General features: G+C 51.5%; 1 protein-coding gene across 5 annotated transcripts in view; it reads right to left on the reverse strand.

Moving 5' to 3' along the window:
• Window positions 1–2,331: 2,331 nt before the first annotated feature.
• Window positions 2,332–18,862, reverse strand: part of Ttc7b (tetratricopeptide repeat domain 7B) — a 214,079-nt gene continuing 197,548 nt past the window's right edge. For all 5 annotated transcript variants that reach the window (XM_036205761.1, XM_036205759.1, XM_036205760.1 and 2 more), the window contains one exon: window positions 2,332–3,340. In XM_036205761.1, the coding sequence (XP_036061654.1) occupies window positions 3,119–3,340 (222 nt within the window). In that variant the 3' untranslated portion in view covers window positions 2,332–3,118. The remainder of the gene's footprint in view (window positions 3,341–18,862) is intronic.

Below are 18,862 nucleotides of genomic sequence, written 5' to 3' on the forward strand. Positions count from 1 at the left end.
GCTCAGTGATTCACGTAAGGCTCCTCAGAGCTGAAGGCCAGACCCAGGTGAAAACCCAGTCCAAACAACGCCATAGCCCAGCCCTTGGCTCTCAGCGCTCTGCCTCAGGCAGCTGTGATTTGGATCTCAGGTCACTCCCCAGACCCCAGCAGAACCCAGAGCCCAAGCAGACTCTCTGGGGCCAAGATAGCAAGGAGGTTTGAGACTGGTGGACAGAATGGCCAGGTTCTGTGCCAAACACATCCCACCTTTTCACATTGTCCCTCATGGTATAGTCTGTCTCCATGAGCAGCATTACCATCTTACCTTCCACATCTGTGAATCCAGCTGTGCAGCAGAGACAGGAGGAGCCTTTGGCATATCCCGAGTGATACTCACCTTCAGCCCTGTACAAAGGAGGAAGCCCTTCACAGGGCTTGGGCTGGAAAACATGCTGTGTGGGGACTAGTCTCTATGAATATACCCAGCAGTCCTGAGGGCAAGTCACTGCCTCTGTCTTGGAGACTGGAGATGAAAGTCCCTTCTCCATGAGAGGTGACACAAGCCCAGTGGTCACTAGGGAACCCTGTTGTTCTCAGGGAAAGTTAGGGGCCAAATGGCAGATTGGGAATGGGGAACCATAGTGGAGACGGTAGACAGACAGCTGGCTAGCTGAGGCTCCTGGTGGAGGTAAGGGGCAGACCTCAGAAAGTGCCACCACCTTCTTGCCAGCTCTTGTCTCCAACCCCAGCCAGGCCTGTGTCTGGAGTTCTGCTTGCAGGCCTAGCATCAAAGATCTGGATGGCAGGCTTGTGCAGTGATGAAATCCTCGGTATTCCTTGCCTGGTACCCCACAACCCTGACAGTTGCCGGCTGACCCAAGGCTTAACCCTCAAGCATGTCAGGGAGGGACCACTGTCCCCACGTGGCAGTAAGCCCTGAGAAGGACAGATTCAGGATTACCAGGGAGGCACAGAACTGGTGGGAGTCTCCTAGGGCAAGACGCTGCAGAGGGGGCTGCAGCCTGGCTTTTTGGAAGCTCCAATGTCTGCATGAGACGTCTGCAGGATGTCCTTTTCCTGGTTCCTTCCGGCGACAGTGACGTATGGGTGGGAATCGCAGGAAACAAGTGACCAGTGGGGCAGGAAAATTGGCAAGAGCAGAGGCAGTGTGGAGGGGCTGGCTCCCCTGCTTGTGCGCATGTGTGTCAGGATGCAGGGGTCTCTGAGGTCTCATGCATCCTGTCAACTGCTGGTGTCCCCAGACAAGACTGGAGCCAAGTGTGTGGACACTGTTGGAGCAGGCAGAAGAGCCAGAAGCCTGGGAAGCAGGGGAGGTGTGGGGAGAGGCGGTAATAGCTCTATGGGAAGCCATGGTCTCCTGACACAGCTCCTCAAGACGTCAGCAATGCCATGGAACAACCTCCACACTGGCCATGAGGGGTGGCTAGGGGAAGGGAAGGAATGAAGCCAGTTGGGATCTAGAATGCAGCAGATGCTGGAATTGCTCTTCATCATGAGAAGAACAGCAAAGAGGCGGCAGGCCACATGGCTAGCTCCACTTAGGAGGTCTCTTCAGCCAGTGTGTCCCCCACTCCAGCCTAGTGTGGCTGTGCTGGGGGCTCTGAGGGCAGGATGTTCTCTGGGCTCTGGCTTTTGCTTCAGCTGTTCTTTCTGGGGGATCTACTGCCTTGTCCCAGCTTATGCTGCTTTATAAGAACAGTACCCCGAGTACTTTCTCTGAGGTGGCAGCATGGCCCCTCACTATGCCCATGGCCTTGCTTTGTCCTCACCCTCTACCATGTCTACATTTGTCTGGTTTTCCTCAAGACTTGTCTAGGTCACAGTCAGCATCACTGGAATTAGGGCATCTCACACATGGCCTGGTCCCCAAAGCCTCTCTCCAAGGCAGACCTTGACATCTGGCAAAGGCAGAGTCTCAGGCTTGCATCTCAATGTCCTTTTTAGCCAAGCAGTTTCCCAAGTGAGTGTCTTGACCTTTCCATGTCTCCTCATCCACAAATGAGTGAGTGAGTGTGTGGGTGGGTATGCAAACAAATGTCCTTAGTTGAGAAAGGCATGGCAGGTCAGAGAACAGGGGAGACGGCCCAGGGCCTCTGGGACCTGGACACACAGATGGATGTATGAGGAGCTAGAAGGCAGGAAGGTAGAAAGAGCTCACCCAGCTCAGGCTTGAGGAGCCAGCCCAGGCCTTAAGCGATCCTCTACTGCTGTCTGCCTGAGCCCAGGCGGACTGTTCAGAGCAGGCCCCAGAACGGGAGAGCTTTACACCCATAGATGAGCCATCTCTGGTCTCTGGTCTGCCAGCTCTGTGAAAGACAAAAGCCAGGGGTCCATTTAAAAATCATTTTTTTTTATTAACATCATCTTCCTGTTTAGCCAAGTGTCTGTCATGTATAAGGAATGTCAGTAAATATTCCATTTGAAGCTTCTTTGTACATATTTCCATCGATAAATAAACTCTGAATTCACATAAAAAAGTTAAACTTAAATAACTCATATTTCCTTCTCTTGTAACAGCCATATATTGGTAAAATATAAATATTCTTAGACTCAAGCTTTGCTCTAGGAGAACGGTAGAGGAACAGTAATTCACCACATGGTACAACTGCTGACAAGGAACCGAGGCGTGTCGGCCGGTGTCCTGGCATGGACGAGTGGGTGGGAAACAGAAAATTCACATTTGGTTTGGGGACAAGGGAGGGGCGGGAGAGATGGCGGAGGGGACAGAGGACAGGGCAGTCGCTTTCATTACAGCACTGATAAAAATAATCTGTCCTGCCACTGAAGTTGACCCTGGAACAGATTCTTCTACATTCGCTGATTAAGTCCATAATCATCTTACTTCAGACCCAGGTGACAATAACGGAATATGGCACATAATCCACTCTGAATGACATCAGTAGATTCAGAAAATGATCATGGATCTGGCAAAAACAAGAATGAATGAATGCAAGAGGGGTGAGCGATGATTCAGGGTTGGCGTGGTTATTCCTCCGTGGTCAAACATCCATCCAGGGCCTCGGTACTGCAGATCCATCCACTGGGTGAGAGGATGGCCCCTGACAGCCTGGACGGAGCATCCTGGGCCTGGGTGGCAGGTGAGGTGGGTGGCCCTCTCAGAGCACTCGGGGGATGACAGTGAAAGGTACAGCAGGGCTGCTGGCCTCCAGCTCCAAGGCCGTCAGGAAGCACTCAGTGGCTGCTGCGTCGTTGCCCTGAGCTTGGAGGACCTCACCCAGCCCGTTCCAGACCTCGTGGGCTGTTGAGTTCACCTGCACTGCATCCCGGAGGATCTTCTCAGCTAGACTGTAGCGGCCCAGCTGGTGAAGGACCAGAGCCTGTGGAGACAGAGTTAGACACTCAAGGAGCGCCAGGTACCTACCTACCTGGGCTCCTGAGTAAGGGATCTGGAAGTAGGAATGTATCTCCTACTCCAGCACACAGCAAGTTCTAACCGACTCCTGGGCTTAGGGGCAAGAATTTAAGACATTGTTTGACCACAAGAAATTGCTGAAATCTATTCACCTTTGAACTGCAAACATGGCAATTTCAGCCAGGTGTATGGTAGCAAGTGTGAAGCCATCCTGGGCTACAGTGAGACCCTGTCTTAAAACAAAGCAACCCTCCCCACTCCAAAACAAAAACCAAACCAAAATAACAACCATATCACCCCCAAATCAAAAACTAAACAAAAGGCAATGTTATATGGGTCATTTGAAAGCTTCTCAAGAACCAACCAATTGGAAAGGTCTACAGTGACCTAGTGTGGCTGACCTGCTGTGTCCTAGCTGACACCAGCCTATATGGGAGACGTCTGTCATCTGTGGCATCACTAGTTTTGACATTTAAAAAAATGTGCTCAGTCCCTTGCCTTAATCAAGTGCCTCATGCTAATGTCCAGTGCTCAGCCCTGCTCAGCTGTGCAGAGTCACCTTTCAGCTTTAGTCAGGGTGTTTGTGTTGATCCCCAAACATTTGACCATAGCCATGTTTCCCAGTTGTGCGGGTCAGTAAGTGCCTCTTTATCTAATGGCTATACTCTTATGTAACCAGCCTTTCCTTCCTGTGGAGAGACACTGAGGTCATGGCCAACCTCTGCTCTTGAATGTCACAAAGCCATGGCCATCTTTCCAGAAAGGGTTCCTCTGTGCTTTTAGGAGTATCACTTTGTAGACTATGCTGACCTCTAATTTGTGACAATCCCCTGCCTCTGCCTTCTAAAGGCATGTGCAGCTACTCTTGACTAGACTGTCAGTCTGTTACACCTCTGACAACCTCTAGTAAGATGAATTTACTGAGAAACCCTCATGGTCTATTTGTGAAAAGATACAGAGGGATTGATCTGGCTGAAGGATGAAGGGGGCAGGGAGTCCAGTGTTGCCAGCATCCCTCACAGTGGCCTTCCGTCTTTTGGAAAGTCTCTCTTTAGGGTAAATGTCTCCAAAGTGGCAAGTAGAGGCCATGACTCTGATTAGAGTTCTCAAGCTTGCTGTACATTCTCTGTGGGGTCAGCTCCACTGATCTGGTCCATGGTCAGCAGGTACCAGCCCCATCCCTTCCATCTCTGCTCTTCATTTGTGCTAAGATGAGTGCAGTATGGTTCTCCATGTTGAGATCTGCATTTCTTCAGTAACTGAGGTTGGCTGGATCCCCTGCCTTCTTAGGACCTGTAGAAGACTGTGCTACCGTCGTCTTCTTTGAACCAAGGCTCCCCTCCCACATTTATTATTTTTGTGTGTATGTGTGTGTTTCTGTGTGAGTTTCTGTGCACCATGTATGTTCAGGAGCCCACAGAGGCCATAGAAGGCACAGAATCCCTGGAACTAAACTTACAGTTGTTTATTAGCCACTATATGGATGCTGGAAACCCAACCTGGGCCTCTGCAAAGGCAGTAAGTACTCAGGACTGTGGAGTCATACCCCAGCCCCCCAAATACTCGGTGTTTAAATTAAATTCATTCATAGCTATAAATCTGGAGGGGGTGTGTCACTCCCTAGCTTAGAAAGTTAACCTTTGGGGTTGGGGATTTAGCTCAGTGGTAGAGCACTTGCCTAGCAAGCACAAGGCCCTGGGTTCGATCCTCAGCTCCAAAAAAAAAAAAAAAAAGAAAGATAGTTAACCCTGCACAGGACTAACACTCTTCAGTGTGTGCTGTGACCTATCCACTTTTAAGTGGTTTACTCTGCCTTGGCAGGCAGACCTGGATTTCTGCTGCTGTGCAAGACACAAAATGGCTAACTCGGCCTACCGTCCACTCGGTAGGGCACTGGCTCTGTCATAGAGCTGACAGGAGCAGGAAACAGGGGCCATCTACTATGTTCCAATGAGCCACATAGCTAGCCTCTGTGTCAGCATCATGCTGTTGGCATTTCCATAACTATGAGTCATATCTTAATACGTAGGGTTATAGGCTTTCCTCTCTACCCTTTGCTTTTAAATATTTCCTGACCATCTTGCCTTGAACTGTTACAGACAAATGTGACAATTCTTTGGTCAGTCCCTTTGGGAGTCAAACTGTATTTACACTGAATCTCTAGGTGTGTATGGAAAAGCTGACATCTTTATGGTGGCTAATTTTCCTGCCCAAGAATACAGCATGATCAGCCATCATTCAAATCTAACCCCAACTCTCCCAATAAGCCTTGTTCTTTCTATACATAGCTTCTGTTTACCCCAAGGTGGGTCTAGCTCACTCCTACAATTGTGCTTTACCACCAGGCAAGAGCATTGGGTCAAGTCTCGGGGGCAAAAGTGGCAGGCACAGTGGTAACTGTGGCCTGAGACACACGCAGGTGACGGCACCATGGGAACAGGCAGCTGGTGCTCACTCTCAGAGCACCCATGAAATAAGTGCTTGCATCAGGGAGCACCCAGGCCCATGGGGCAACTTCAGCTCACCCTGCCGCAGGACATGTGCCCTGCAGGCGCCTAAACAGTTGCACTGACTTCTGAGTCACCTGCTGGGAAGAGCTGGTGGTCAGTGGGATGATAGCCAAGGAACCTGTGGAGGTCCTCCACTGGGGGGTCACAGAAGGGAGAACCCTAGCTGGGGGGACAGGGTTCAGGAAGTCTTGGTGGGTGAGGAGGAGGGTGAGGAAGAGGAAGAGGAAATGGAGGAGCAATAACTGGTGGTGACAGTGGTGGGTTTCCTCTCTGCCCCTCGTAGAGAGTAAGGAACTGGGTAGGAACAGGGAAAGACACTCAGCCCCGGGGCTTGCCTTCCTGAAGGGATGAGCACGACCCTATAGAGCAGACAGCAAATGCCTGCCCAATGTCTGCCACAAGACCAGCACTGTCCTATGTGGATTTGATCCCCTAAGGGACATCAGAGCTGTCTTAGAGGGCATGGCCAAGCCCAGTATGTACCAAGCTGAGGGGCACTCTCATTAAAAGGCAGTGAACTTAAGCTGTGGACAACTGTCACAGTAACAGGTGGCTCCAACTTTTCAAGTGAGCAAAAATGGCTTCTCTAGAGTACCGTCCCTCTGGCGTGAAAATGGACCACTGCAGAATCCCTAGCTCCTGGGTCTGTTCAAACTTCTCTGTGTGAAGTTGGATGGTGGGGGGCAACGGTAGGTGGTGGGACAACAGCGAGTACTCCTACCCCCTGTCTAGGATGGAGCTCTCTCACCCAGACCTCCTCTAGAAACATGACAACCTGACATCATCACTTGCCAACCCCAACGGCCAGAAAGCAGAACCTCAATGCTCAAGAGCTTCTTGCCTGCTCCTTCTAGAAAGTGCTACCTGTCTAGCTGTCCTTTGAACCTTCCAAGCAGCCAACAGGAGACAGGTGCAGACAGGGTCTGGAAAGTGGCCACAGGCAGCAGTGTGAAGGGGTCACAAGAGGGGCCCGTTTCATCTCTTGAGATGCATCTCAGTATGTCATAATTCTGAACACACTGGAGAAAAAGGTACTGGGTGGCTTTCAGATGAGGAGACACACTGCATACCTCTGGCAAGTGACAAGGGAAAGGCCACCTTGGAAGGCCCAAAGGCATCCCTGCTCACTTCTCTGCAGGTGGGAACAGATGCCTGCTCTGCCCTCTGGGTCCTCGCTGTTGCTGTGGCTTTAAGAGGTGACCCACGGTTGAGGCTGTGGCTCTGGCAGGGCCTCTGTGGGTCCTCTGAGAGCACACTCCAGTGTGTGCAGGCTACATCCAGCAGCCACACTGTATTTTCCTCATTTCTCTAATCATTAGTTCATGACTGCATTGTTTCTCTGCATGCTATGATTGGGAAATTGTTCCTAGTCAAAGCACAGGATTCTCCAGCTGTGGCCTGCGGCTTGGGAACATCCTGCTCATTTATTCACGGACTCCTTGCCTTCCATTGCTTGGGCTTGCTGGCATGTCCTATTAGCCAAAAGGTGGACCAGAGTGGGGACCTGGAGGGTACTGTTCTCCCAATGGCTACTGGTTTCACTCTGCTAAAGTGGACTCCCCAGTCCCTAGGCTAGGAATTTTGTTTTGCTGTGGCAGCTACTGAATATGGGTACAGCCTGCTGTGAGGGTATAGAGCAGAGGTCATTACCCGCTAAAGTCCGACAAGAAAAGTCCCGATAGGCACAATTGATTGACACCCTCAGTGCTAGTTAGATGGTGGGGTAGTGGTGTCTCTGCGGTTCCCTAGTGGTTAGGTTTTGGCCCTTCATAGACCTAGACCTGACTCCTGAGGTAGAGACAGGCTGCCACTCTCAGGTGACCTCGGAGCTTCCCAAGCAATGTGTTCTGTGGAATTAATTCATAAAACTGGAGGCTTATGGGGGCTGCCAGTGTGGGCTTGTCATAGGAATGAAATATAGGTCTCTCCCTATTTCCCCAGTGAGCTAAGGCCATCTGGGAATCAGTCACACTGTAGGAACCACCACAGCATGTTCTCAATGGGAGGTGGCTGTGTGACCCAGGCCCTTCCATGTCCTGAGAGGCCTTCTTTCCCTGCCTTGGCCTTGAAGAGCAATTCTAACCAGAACACCAATATGCCACAGGCCCTGCCTGTTCTCCTCTCCAAGACTAGAAGCCTAGCTCTGGAGCTTTGTATTTAACTCTGCCCACTGCTGCTGGTTCAGCAGGGCTGGTTGCCAGTGGACACATTGCTGAACCCCTCTTGCTTCCTCTTCCTCAGTCAGCCTAGCCCTTCCTGCTGGAACTCCAGTCCCAACAAAGTCCTGGGCCTCCCTATTCCCTGACAAGCCCAGGATCTACTGCTCCTCACAGGTAGGTCAGGAGCATGGACTCTCAGCCCTCCATGAAGCAAGAGAAAGAAAGGAAAGCTGATGACAGGATCCTAGAACTCACAATTGTCTCCATATCAAAGTGAACACAATCTACAGGGTGATGGTCCAGATGTGCTGGGACACAGGTTGGTGTGGTGCAGACCTGTCTTAAAGAGCAGTGAAAATGTCAAATGACACCAACCCCTTCCAGTACTAGGTGCTGGCTCCACCCCCATCATCCTGACCATCACCACGTGGATACTGCTACAGATCTGTGCCATCGGCAGGGGAGCATCTGTCCCAGCCTTGTGAGTTGAGACTGGAACTGTGATGCATGCGTGTGCTCTTACCATTGGGTCCCCTCATTGTAGTGGGTAGCTGTTCTGATTATGACCTTGAAGTACAAACCCCTGGGGCATGGCTGCTGGGGGGGGGGACCCTTAAGACCTGGCATGCAGGTAGGAGGTGTTCTCTTCGCTCCCTTGTGGTTTGGATGCTGAGAAGCGCCAGATCTTGGACCAGGAAGAAGATGTGGACGAGTGTGGACTATAGCTTGGTTTTTCACACTGCAGTGAGTTTTATCTTCTAGTAAGTTCCTTTGCCTGTTATGGATTAATAGCTATACCTCATTCTTGTAGAGTGTGAGGGAACTGGAGCTTCCTTACTAATCCCTTTCAGTAGACACAAATGCAAGCAGCTTCCCAAGCTTGTAATTATTCTAATCAGGTGTTTTATACAAATAAGATCTTGGTGATGCACCAAATTAGAAATAAAGGATTAAAATTAAACCTGTTATTTCAAGTGTGATAAAATGGACTTGGCTAGTTTGAAGGCAATTAGCATCTGCCTTTTTGTTGTGGTAATTACTGCCCTAGACGCCACACCTCGCCACATGCCTAGGGAGTATACAGGAGCCTTGGGAAGGCTTCGGTTCACCGAGTCAGAGCCTTCAAGGCCAAAGTTCCTTTGGGGATCTTGGACATGTCCACCGTACTCTGCCCAAGAGCAAGGGCAGCCATTTGCTGAGCTCAAGGCATGCCACAGTCTATTGCTTGTCCCAGGGGTACAGACATAGGCAGGTGATATTCATGAAAGCATCCTTCTTGAAGAAGCCATTGCTAAGAATTCATGTGCTCAGCTGCAGTCGGGGCCAGCTGTCCTGTCTCCAGCTGGCTGTACTTTTCCCAGGCAGTGTCCGGGGAATGAGTGCTGGGCGCTCTCCAGGCAGGGTACTACGGATGACTTCTGCTCCACCTCACTCCCCACACTGTCTCCAGGTAGCCATCTGTCACTCACTGGACTTTAATAGCTTTGTTCCCACTTCTGGGTCAGAAATGCCGTCAATGTAACCCTGCAGGAGGCAAGTGGCTCCTCAAAACCACAAGCAGACAAACACGGGGGGCCAGCAGCTTGGGTGAGTTTTTAGTGCGCAAGGAGTTGGTGGTAATTTCAAGAGCTTGCTCAACTGTCCTGTGAGGAATGTTACATGATTGCAGAAAATCCCTTCCTGCTTCCTCACTGGGCTTTCCTGTGGGTGACGACAGGGCAGGGACCGGATGAGCCCCTCCGTCTCCGCACCTCCAGGTAGGTAGCAAGGATTCAAGACAGAAAGGGTAAATACGCAAGCCCTGAAAAATCCTGGATTCAAGAATATGACTGAGAACCGACCCAGATCAGTGCCCCGCCCTGGCTCTTCTAGCTGCCCTGGGAAAGTGAAGGCTTTTGTACCCACAAGTTGGTACAGCTGTGGTGGTCAACTGAAGCGGCGTGAGACTCTCCAGAGAGAGCTGGGGCTCAAACACAGAGGCTTTATGGGACAGCGAACTAGGCCAAGTCTGCATCATGGCAGTCTGGATGAGGAGGATCAGCACACTGCACTGATCAGAAAGAAGAGAATAAGCTGGGGGCTATTTAAAAAAAAAGTTTCATTCAGATCAGAGCCTGACAGTGAACTAGTGGCATTCTTAGAAGCCTACAGGGATCAATGGCTTTGACAGGAGGGCTGTGCAGTGGCACTGGAACACAGCCTAGGGCTGCCCTGGGCCTCACGGCTGCCCCCCTCCTCTGGAGCATTAGAAGAGCTGTTCTGGGCAATGAGCACTCTGTGATGCAGCTCAGGGGGCGGGATCAGCCCACCCTGCTTCCCACTGACTCCTGCAGAAGGGACTGAAGGGCACCTGTAGGTGGTAGTGGGGGCTGCTCTGGGTCCGTCTATCTGATCCCAGCAGCCATGGGGGAGGCCTGGTTTCCACTAGGCTGTCTTCTGTTTCCTTTGTTTGCTCTCAGCAGAGGACAGGCAAGTGCATGTGTCCAGGATAATTATGTATGCCAGCCTCCAAGGCTGGCTCTACGCCAGGGGTCCTCAGTGCAGTCACCTGCCTGCATTCCTCTGCTCATGCCCACCAGAGCACACAGCAGAGGGGCTTACAAACTGCCTCTAGGCTCCCTGGAGAAGGCTCCTAGAGGTCAGGTGACCCTATCATCTTTCAGAAGGGAGCAGGGCTGGTTTTCCAGCATGAGTCAATTTAAACAGTTTTGATCCAGTTTACCCGAAGCCTTCCTGACACACTTGTGCCCACTTAAGATGCAGAGGCAGCAGGTACCCCAGTGTGTTAGCATGCAGCCCTCCCCCAGCAACACATGGCTTCTGCCGCCATCTCTGGGAGGCCTCCAGGCACGTCAGTGAGGACAGAGCATTTATGAGGCTGCTCAGCCTCCAGGCCAGCAAAGGGCAGCTCAAGTTTGCTCTGGGGACTTAAGCTGAAGGGCAGTAGAGGGGAGGCTGCAGGGACAAAGGACAGGGGGGAAATGCCAGCTGCCAGTGAGCCCTGTCGCCCTGCAGGAGGGTCTTCTGCCAAGGTCAGCAGGGGTTGAGGAAAGAGTTTTGCAAGTACCGGGTGAGGCCAAGCATGGTGCTGGGTGGCCTTGCTCCATCGGCGATGGACAGGACTAGGGTGACATTAAAGGTAACCTCTAATCCCTGTGGCCTCTGCCCTTCACCCTCCCCCACCCCAGCCCTGCTTGAATGCCAGCTGCCTCCTCCTCCTCCTCCTCCTCTTGCTTTCCTCCAGGCTAACTATAACAAATACACCAACATGTAGGCAGCCCCTAGTCAGCCCTGGGGTATGGTATTTGAGGCAGGAAGGAGGGGACGCTCTGCCTTGGGGCAGGGGCTGGCGGTGCAGAGGTCTTGGCACTTAGCATAAACCCTTGAGGTTCTTCCTCACTCACAGAGCTGCAAACACCAGGAGGAAAGGGCCTGATGCCTCTTAAGAAGGACCCCCACTGCCCCCCACAGGCAGCAGGCCTCTGTTCACCAGTGATATCTGAGGGCAGGAGGTTGCTCTCCCATGGGGCTCCTTTTCCAGGTCAAATCTTTCCTTGAAGAAATGTGCCTTCTGGAGACTAGGTCTTCCAGCATCAACTCAGAAGCAGACAAACCTCTCACTTTTGTCAGCCTGGGGCCGACCAGCTACAGAAAGAGCAGTCCTCAGATGACAGGGTTCTGGCTAGTCTACATCTTGCTGTGACCAGCTGCTCTCCACTCCCCTGCTGCTCTCTATTCCTTTCTACCCTCTGTGGCCCTGGCATTCACGGACTTCTACCAAACCTTTCTATCTAATCCCTAAGCTCTAATGTTCTCTGAGTCCCCTGAAGTCAAGTACAGAAGCCCCCTTCTGTTTCTACCTGGTAGCCTTTAAGAACCTGGAGGAACTTCTGGACTAGCTTCCTCCCTTCCTCTGTCCCGACCCTCTGGGCTTTCCAACATGGTAAATTCAACCATCTCTCCATATGACTGCATTCCACATCATGTAGGTCCTCAAAGGAGGAGGTCTCACTGTGGGTTCAGAGAAATTCACCATTAAGCCTTAGGAGAGCATGAAGATGGCTTTTCCTCTTGGAATGTTTTTTAAAGGCACGTGACTAGTGGAATCTTTTAAAACAGCTTTCTTTCAGAATGGTCTGGAATATCCTAGAGTATATTCTGCAACCAGGAATGCTGAGTGATGGGCTCCAGGCAGTGGGGGTGCCAGCAGTCTGGCTGTAAGCCCACGGGCCTGCTCAGCCCAGGCCTTCAATTTCCTCTGGCCTTATTTCTTTGAAAGATGGTGCTCAGCACTAGGGCCAACATATCGATAGGCTGTGGTGGCTTTTAGAGAACTGGGGATCATTGGGACAGTCTGGGAAGGGCCCATAGCCAACTGGCTAGTCACTTCCAAGGCCTGAGGTGCCCCAAAGCCTGCCCTCTCCCACAGAAGGTGTTCAGGATACAGGTGGGGGGTGTGGAGAGTAGGATACAGGAGCACCCCCAGGGCCAGCATCCTTATTTTATGGGTGGGGTGGGATGGTAGAGGCCAGGCTTTCTTCAGGATTTATGGGGAGATTAGTCCCCAATAATCAGTTGGCTGAAATCCCTGTACAGATAATGTACTGTTTGCTTATTACCTATGTGCTTTTTTTTTTTTTTAGAGAAAAGCAGAAAAAGGAGATTTATTCAATGTGTTCTCATTTTTGCGGGGGAAGAGGAACAAAGAGATCCAATAATCCCTCACTCCTACCCCTGGTCCATCTTCAGGGTTCTGAAGAAAGGTCACTTCTACGTCACATACTGCATCCACTGCCATGGAAATGTTGTTGCTAGCTGCCATACTCAAATACTTACAAATGACAAGAAAAAGTCGGTATGTATCTTGCACAGATGTATTCTCCCACCCCCAAAGAGCTTTAACCCATGGATGGATGAGTCTGTGGATATAGAACCCATGAAGGTGGAAAGCCAACTGCCCTACGCTGGGATCACACAAGTGAGCTGTAGAACATTCTGGTATCTGTGTCCCCAGGATGGAGCTCTGCCCCCTCGGCCACAACCACAACTACTATGTCTGGCTCTTTCCTTCCATCCATAAACGTGCATGGAGCACTGGGGATGCCTGTACTGTGTGGTTTGCTCCAGATTCAGGGGCACAGACTGTCACAGGAGCCATACTTCCTGTCACTTGAAGAGCACAGGCCTGGGGGTGGACTTGCTGCGGGTCTTGTCCTGGCCTAGTGTCCTGAAGGGCTGTCCCTTAAGTGTGCAGAACCAATGTCTGCCTGAGGGAAAAAAGCTACAGGACAGCACTCCAGACGATAAGATACAGTTCTCTTACCCACTTGCTAAAAGGATGAGAAGGTTGAAGCTTAGGGTCCATGATCACTTAACTGTGTGTGTGGGTGCTGTGACCCCAAGATGGCTCTGAGACAGAAGACCCCATATGTATCTAATTCTTCCTACTAGATACATCAACCCAAGGCAGGTGCTGGCTCTTGAGAGGATGAGGTCATTTAATAACCAGTCAAAGCCCAATCAGAAGGTAAGGAGGGAGAGGAGCAGGGTGTCCCTGTCACAAACGTGTCAGAAGCAGGCACTTTGCTTGGATGAACTGCCCCGGCCCCAGACACCCTGACTTACCCCTGGGGTTAATGTGCAATGATTTTGCTAGTCGGGAGGGAGATGCGGTTTTTCTAGCGGAAAGACACTGTATGTCTCAGCTCCTCTCTGAGGTCATGCTGCCCCCTGGCCCTGAGATAGGGAATATACAGTGGCCCTGCTGTCAGCACCTGGTGCTTGGTGTTGCTGCAGGCAGGGACCCTGGAAGCCAGGCAGGGGACTGTGGGTAATCTCAGCCCCAGGGGAGTTCCTGCTGGCAGCAATCTGAGGCATGATGCTCACAAATTCAACCACCAGTCAGCACAGAAGCTCCGCATTAGCGCCTCCGAAGCCTGGCCTGGTGTGCTGACCCAAGTGAGGAAGCGAGAGGCCAGCCAATCCTAAGCAGCATCAAAGGACAGCAGTGAGCAGAGAGCAGGGCCACTGATGGGGGTGAAGTGACAAGGAAGCCTTGGGTCCTTAGCAAGATGTGGGGACGGGCATCTGCCTCACTCTGAAATTGGAAGCAGTTCCTGGTAATGGTCCAAACTGAGCCTCTGGCTCCCCTCCCCCAACTGCTTTGCTGCAATGGGATGAGCTCATAGGCTGGACCTGATTTGCTCTTAGGAGAGAAGTAAGTGCCTTGGTCCTGATGCTGTGGCGACTGCCATTCCCTAGTCAGTGCGTTCTATTCTGTGGGAGCTACCTGGCTGCCCTTACTGGTACTTTTCCACTGGCAATGGGCAGGAGACTCGTGTTGACTTATTTATACATCTCCCTGGTTGACTTATTTATTTATTTTTATCTACCTTCGCCAACAACAAGCCAGGCAGAAAACAAGGCAGGGCAGCCCTGAAGTCAAGCGCTTCCCCATGGCCCAAGTTAGCCACACAGTGGAAAGTGTGGTGCTAATTACCTCCCAGGGGGGCCTACCTGCCTCCACAGGAGCCTTCTGTTCCTGCCTGTTTGGGAAGGTGGTATGCCACCCCAGACAGTGTGCAGAGACACTGCTATCTGGGGTCACTGTTTCCACAGGTGGCTTGAGCAGGCCCACATAAGAGGCTCACCTCCTCTAGCACAGGGGGCATAGTCTCAGGGCCTTGGATGGGGAGGGGAGAGGGCTTCCAATTATGGCTTGTCATGGTCACAACAATTTACATGTAACCAGCCAACACAGAAGCTGTACTGAGAGTCTCCTCGAGTTACAGGGCCTAAGAGTGGGAGTCCAAGAGACCCCGGCCCTACTATGGTGGCCCAAGCCTGGAATCCCTTCTCAGTAGCCTGGCAGTCCTCTGCCTCACCACATGACTGTAAATGAGACAGGAAGCTTCAGGGAAGAGGGATTTATTTTGGCTCAAGGTTTGAGGGTACAGACTGTGTCAGGGAAGGCACGGCGGCGGACAAGGGCTCTTGGCTGTGGAGGCAGAAGCGTGAGGCTGCTTGCTTACATCTCGACAGACAAGCAAGCAGAGGGGCTGAGCTATTGCCCTTAAGCCTGATTCCCAGGGACTACACCCACAAGTGAGGCCCTACTTCCTCCTTGAGGTCCCCTCCCTGCAACAGTGCCGTCAGCTGAAAACCAAGTATTTATACAAATAAGCCTGAGGTAGTATATATCCAAACTGGAGTGCCTAGCCTCACAGGGCCAACCTGTTCTCACAGAGGTTGAGAGGGAAGCCATGCCTTTGGGGGTGCTCTCTGTACTCAGTCTGACCATTTTTCACCAACCACCTCAAGCAAACACCTGGATCCAGCAATCTTAGTGAGATGCCTGGACAGAAGGCAGGGCTGGAGCAGCCCAATGGTTGGCGGGGAATCCTCTCTCCAACCTATGGTGGGATCTTCTACTGAATGCCAACCTAGACTGAGGTTCTCTTGTTTCTCTAAGAGTCTCACTTTTTCAGTCTTGAAAACAGCGGGCAGAGTACAGGACTGGTAAGGTGTCTTATTGAAAACGTATTTTGGGAGCATCATTACATACTCAACGTGTATGCTGTCTTAGGACTTGGGAAGTAGTGGGCGATGTGACCAGGAAGGCTTCTCATGGAAGAGGCTGGGCAAGACAAAGGGGCTGAGTGAGTGCTAACCTTCGGCTGTAAAACTGAGCGCCACAGGAGGGCTTGGGCTGTGTTCACCACATACTATCAGGAGAGGAGGCCAGTCCTGATCCCCTTCTGCACACACAGTGGCTACAGGTGAGGCTAAGTATAGCCCCAAGGGCTCCTGGGCTTTCTGCCTTCTTAGGAGCAGGTGGATGAGCTTGGGCTCACTGAGTGCCAGAAGGTTCCAGGATTTATAGGGAACTTGGAAAGAAGTCAACAGTACAGCACAGAAGCCACCAGCTGTTTGACCAGGGAACCAGGCTCTTGGAGGCAGAGGATATTTTTACTCACCTTTCCTTCCACCCCTGGGTCTTGCAGTATCCAGATATTGCATGCTGTTAATTACAAGCCATTCTAGCCCCTAGGACATTTTTTGGTATATTATAAATATGCCATAGATGACTATGGAATGGGTATCATGTCCTGGACCTGCCCATCACCCCTCTTGTACAGCTTCTGTGCCAACTATACTCTGGGCCCCATGCAGATGCTGTGTGGGAGGTGGGGATGATGATGGTCCTGTGGGGACTTCTCTGGGCCCATCTGTACTTCCACAGGGCTGCCCAGATGACAGAGCCTCAGCACTCCCCACAGCCCTTTCAAAGAGCATGGCCTCCAGGTGCTGGTTCCACAGGGATCGTTTGACTCCCTGGGATCCAAACATGGGGATGATTTACTACCTGCCAGGGTGGATGTGGTCACGTTGGCCAGTACCTTCCCCATCCCTGCCAGGGTCTGGCTGGAGCGATTTTTCCATTTTTAAACAGGAACAAACAGAAATGATAAGACATTTTCCGATGAAGGGGGGGTCTGAAAATGATTAGCCTTGGAAAAACTGTCCCCAGAATAACAAGACAACTCGTAATCTTCTATCTGGATGGTAAAGGGATGGGCCTCACTGGCCAGCGCTAGGCTCCACTCAGCCACTCCTCATCACACGCTTGTGCTGCTGGTCCTCCAGCACAGAGAAAGCCGCAGTTCAGCGAGGAAGGAGACACAGACAGTTTGTCTGGAAGATTCACTGTTTGTTTGACTGTACTTTTTTTCCTAGTGCTCCCAAGTCAGGCCCAGGATGGAGGAAGGGAGATGGTGACCAGGCTGGGGACCTAGTGAGGAAGGATCGGGCTGTATAGAGAAGATTTCCACTGCAGAGCTCTTGGAGAGGACAGAGACCCAGCAGGCACTCTCTTTCCCCACACACCGAGCTCTTATCATCCCCACTTCAGTGCAGAATAAATCAGCATCAAGATCAGAGGCTTCTCCTCAAGAGTTCCCAGGCAGTGCTGAGAACTGGCGTGGGAGGTGCTGCTCACCGTGTTCATTTGTATGTGATCCCTGCTATGGAATGAGCTGTGGCCAACACTGAGCATGCCTGACTTCTCAGAAGCTCAAAATGGGTCCCTGGGGGGATGAACAATGACTTGGAGGGAGGCTGGAAAATTAGACTAAATTAAAGCATCTGCCATCACTGCTGTGGCTATCCTGCTCATTGTGACATGTACAGCCTAGAGATCCAGGAAAGGTAATGGCTCTTCTGTGCTCTAACCTGGACGGTCATACCCAGAGGTGACCTGCTACAGGCACTGATCCAGGATCAGCTGCTCTATAACCCTGTGCCGGGCAACTCTTGTTCTCTGACTGGACACTTTGCTAAAAGCAAGCCCCTCTTTCCTAAGAACATGGAAGTGGCAAGTCCACAGGGAGACCTCATGTCTGTCTCCTCTGGGGTCTGGGGGAATACTCCCCATGTGACTTTCACCACTACCATGTCTGGGAGAAGGGCAGGTAACGGGGTGAGGCACTCATGCTGGGTCAGAACCGTATCTATATCCCTGAGGGCAGACTAGAGGTTGACACGATTGCTTCTGTACTACAGAGGAAGCATGAGATGCCCTGGTCACACAGGTCTCCAGTATGTCAGATCTAGATTCTAGAGGCTGTTTTTCTGCTCTAGATTATGTACTCCTAGGCACCAATCTTTGTGCCCAGGCCCAGGAAGCTCTGCAGTCCCTCCCTGGGCTTCTTTCAGTCCCACCTCTACTTAGAGGGCAGGCATGCTGTCTGCTTTGCGCAAGCGCATCTTTGGCAGATGAATCCCGAGGTGGAGCCTTGAGTGCTCTTCTCTACCCATGGCCACTGTTCTCATGTCTCTCTGCCTCCCTCCTTCATAATAATTCCCCATGTGGCCCATGAGTGCAAGTGATGTACCAGCTAAAATGGCTCTTGGAAAGAAAAAAGCCCAGACGTGTGCCACCTGCCATTATCCACAGTTTAAGTTCTCCCAACAACTGACTTCACGCCACCCACATGAGCTCGCTGCAGTGGCTTGGAGTTAGAGGAGAAGGCTACACTTGTTGGGCCCAGAATGCACTGTGGGAGCCTCCTCATTGGCAGGAGCTGCAAGAGGCCTCAGCACTGGGTAAGTGGGAGCAGTGCCCTTCCAGATGCAACTGCCTCCAGGTGACAATATCAGTGTCCGAACCATGCTGCCCTCTTGAGGGTTGAGGGGAACAACACACAAAAATCAATTGTCTTCAGCGCTGAGAGGGACAGACACAGGGAGCAGCTCCTGTAGGGGGCCCCAGGCTCTATGGTATCTCCCCAGGAATGTATCACCTTGGAAACATGGCTAATGCTTTTATGCAGCTTCCAGCTGGTTGCCAGCAACATGACCTTCTTTGGGGCCTGAATTGCCTCTAGCCACTTCACAGGCAACAGCTGTCTTCCTGGTATGCTTGCTGGTGGGTATGCAGGCATCTGAGGGACGCCCTGTGACTGGAGAGGGGTCCCTGCCAGCAGGAACCTGGTGACTGCAGCAGACTCTTCAAAGGCACAAGTGTATCTGCTACTTTTGTAGAAGACACAATGGGCAGTTAGAGAATTTAACAGCTTCTGGGAGTTCTAATTAGAGAGCCAATTATAACTCGATTGACCTTCCTTGCTTTGAAAGGCTTGGAAAGATGCATGTTGTCCTTAGGAAGAAGCAGATTTTGCTTCTAGTTTGTTTGGGGAGGCCTCTGCAGGGACCTTTCACTTGAGCTTTGGTTCCAGCCCCATGTGCCTGTCTGTGACACGAACTCTTAACCAGTCTTGTAATAAAAACCCGGAACCAGATACTGGGGTGAAAGCTGAA

This window comes from Onychomys torridus, chromosome 14, assembly GCF_903995425.1.
Source record: "Onychomys torridus chromosome 14, mOncTor1.1, whole genome shotgun sequence".
In the NCBI taxonomy this organism is placed as follows: domain Eukaryota; kingdom Metazoa; phylum Chordata; class Mammalia; order Rodentia; family Cricetidae; genus Onychomys; species Onychomys torridus.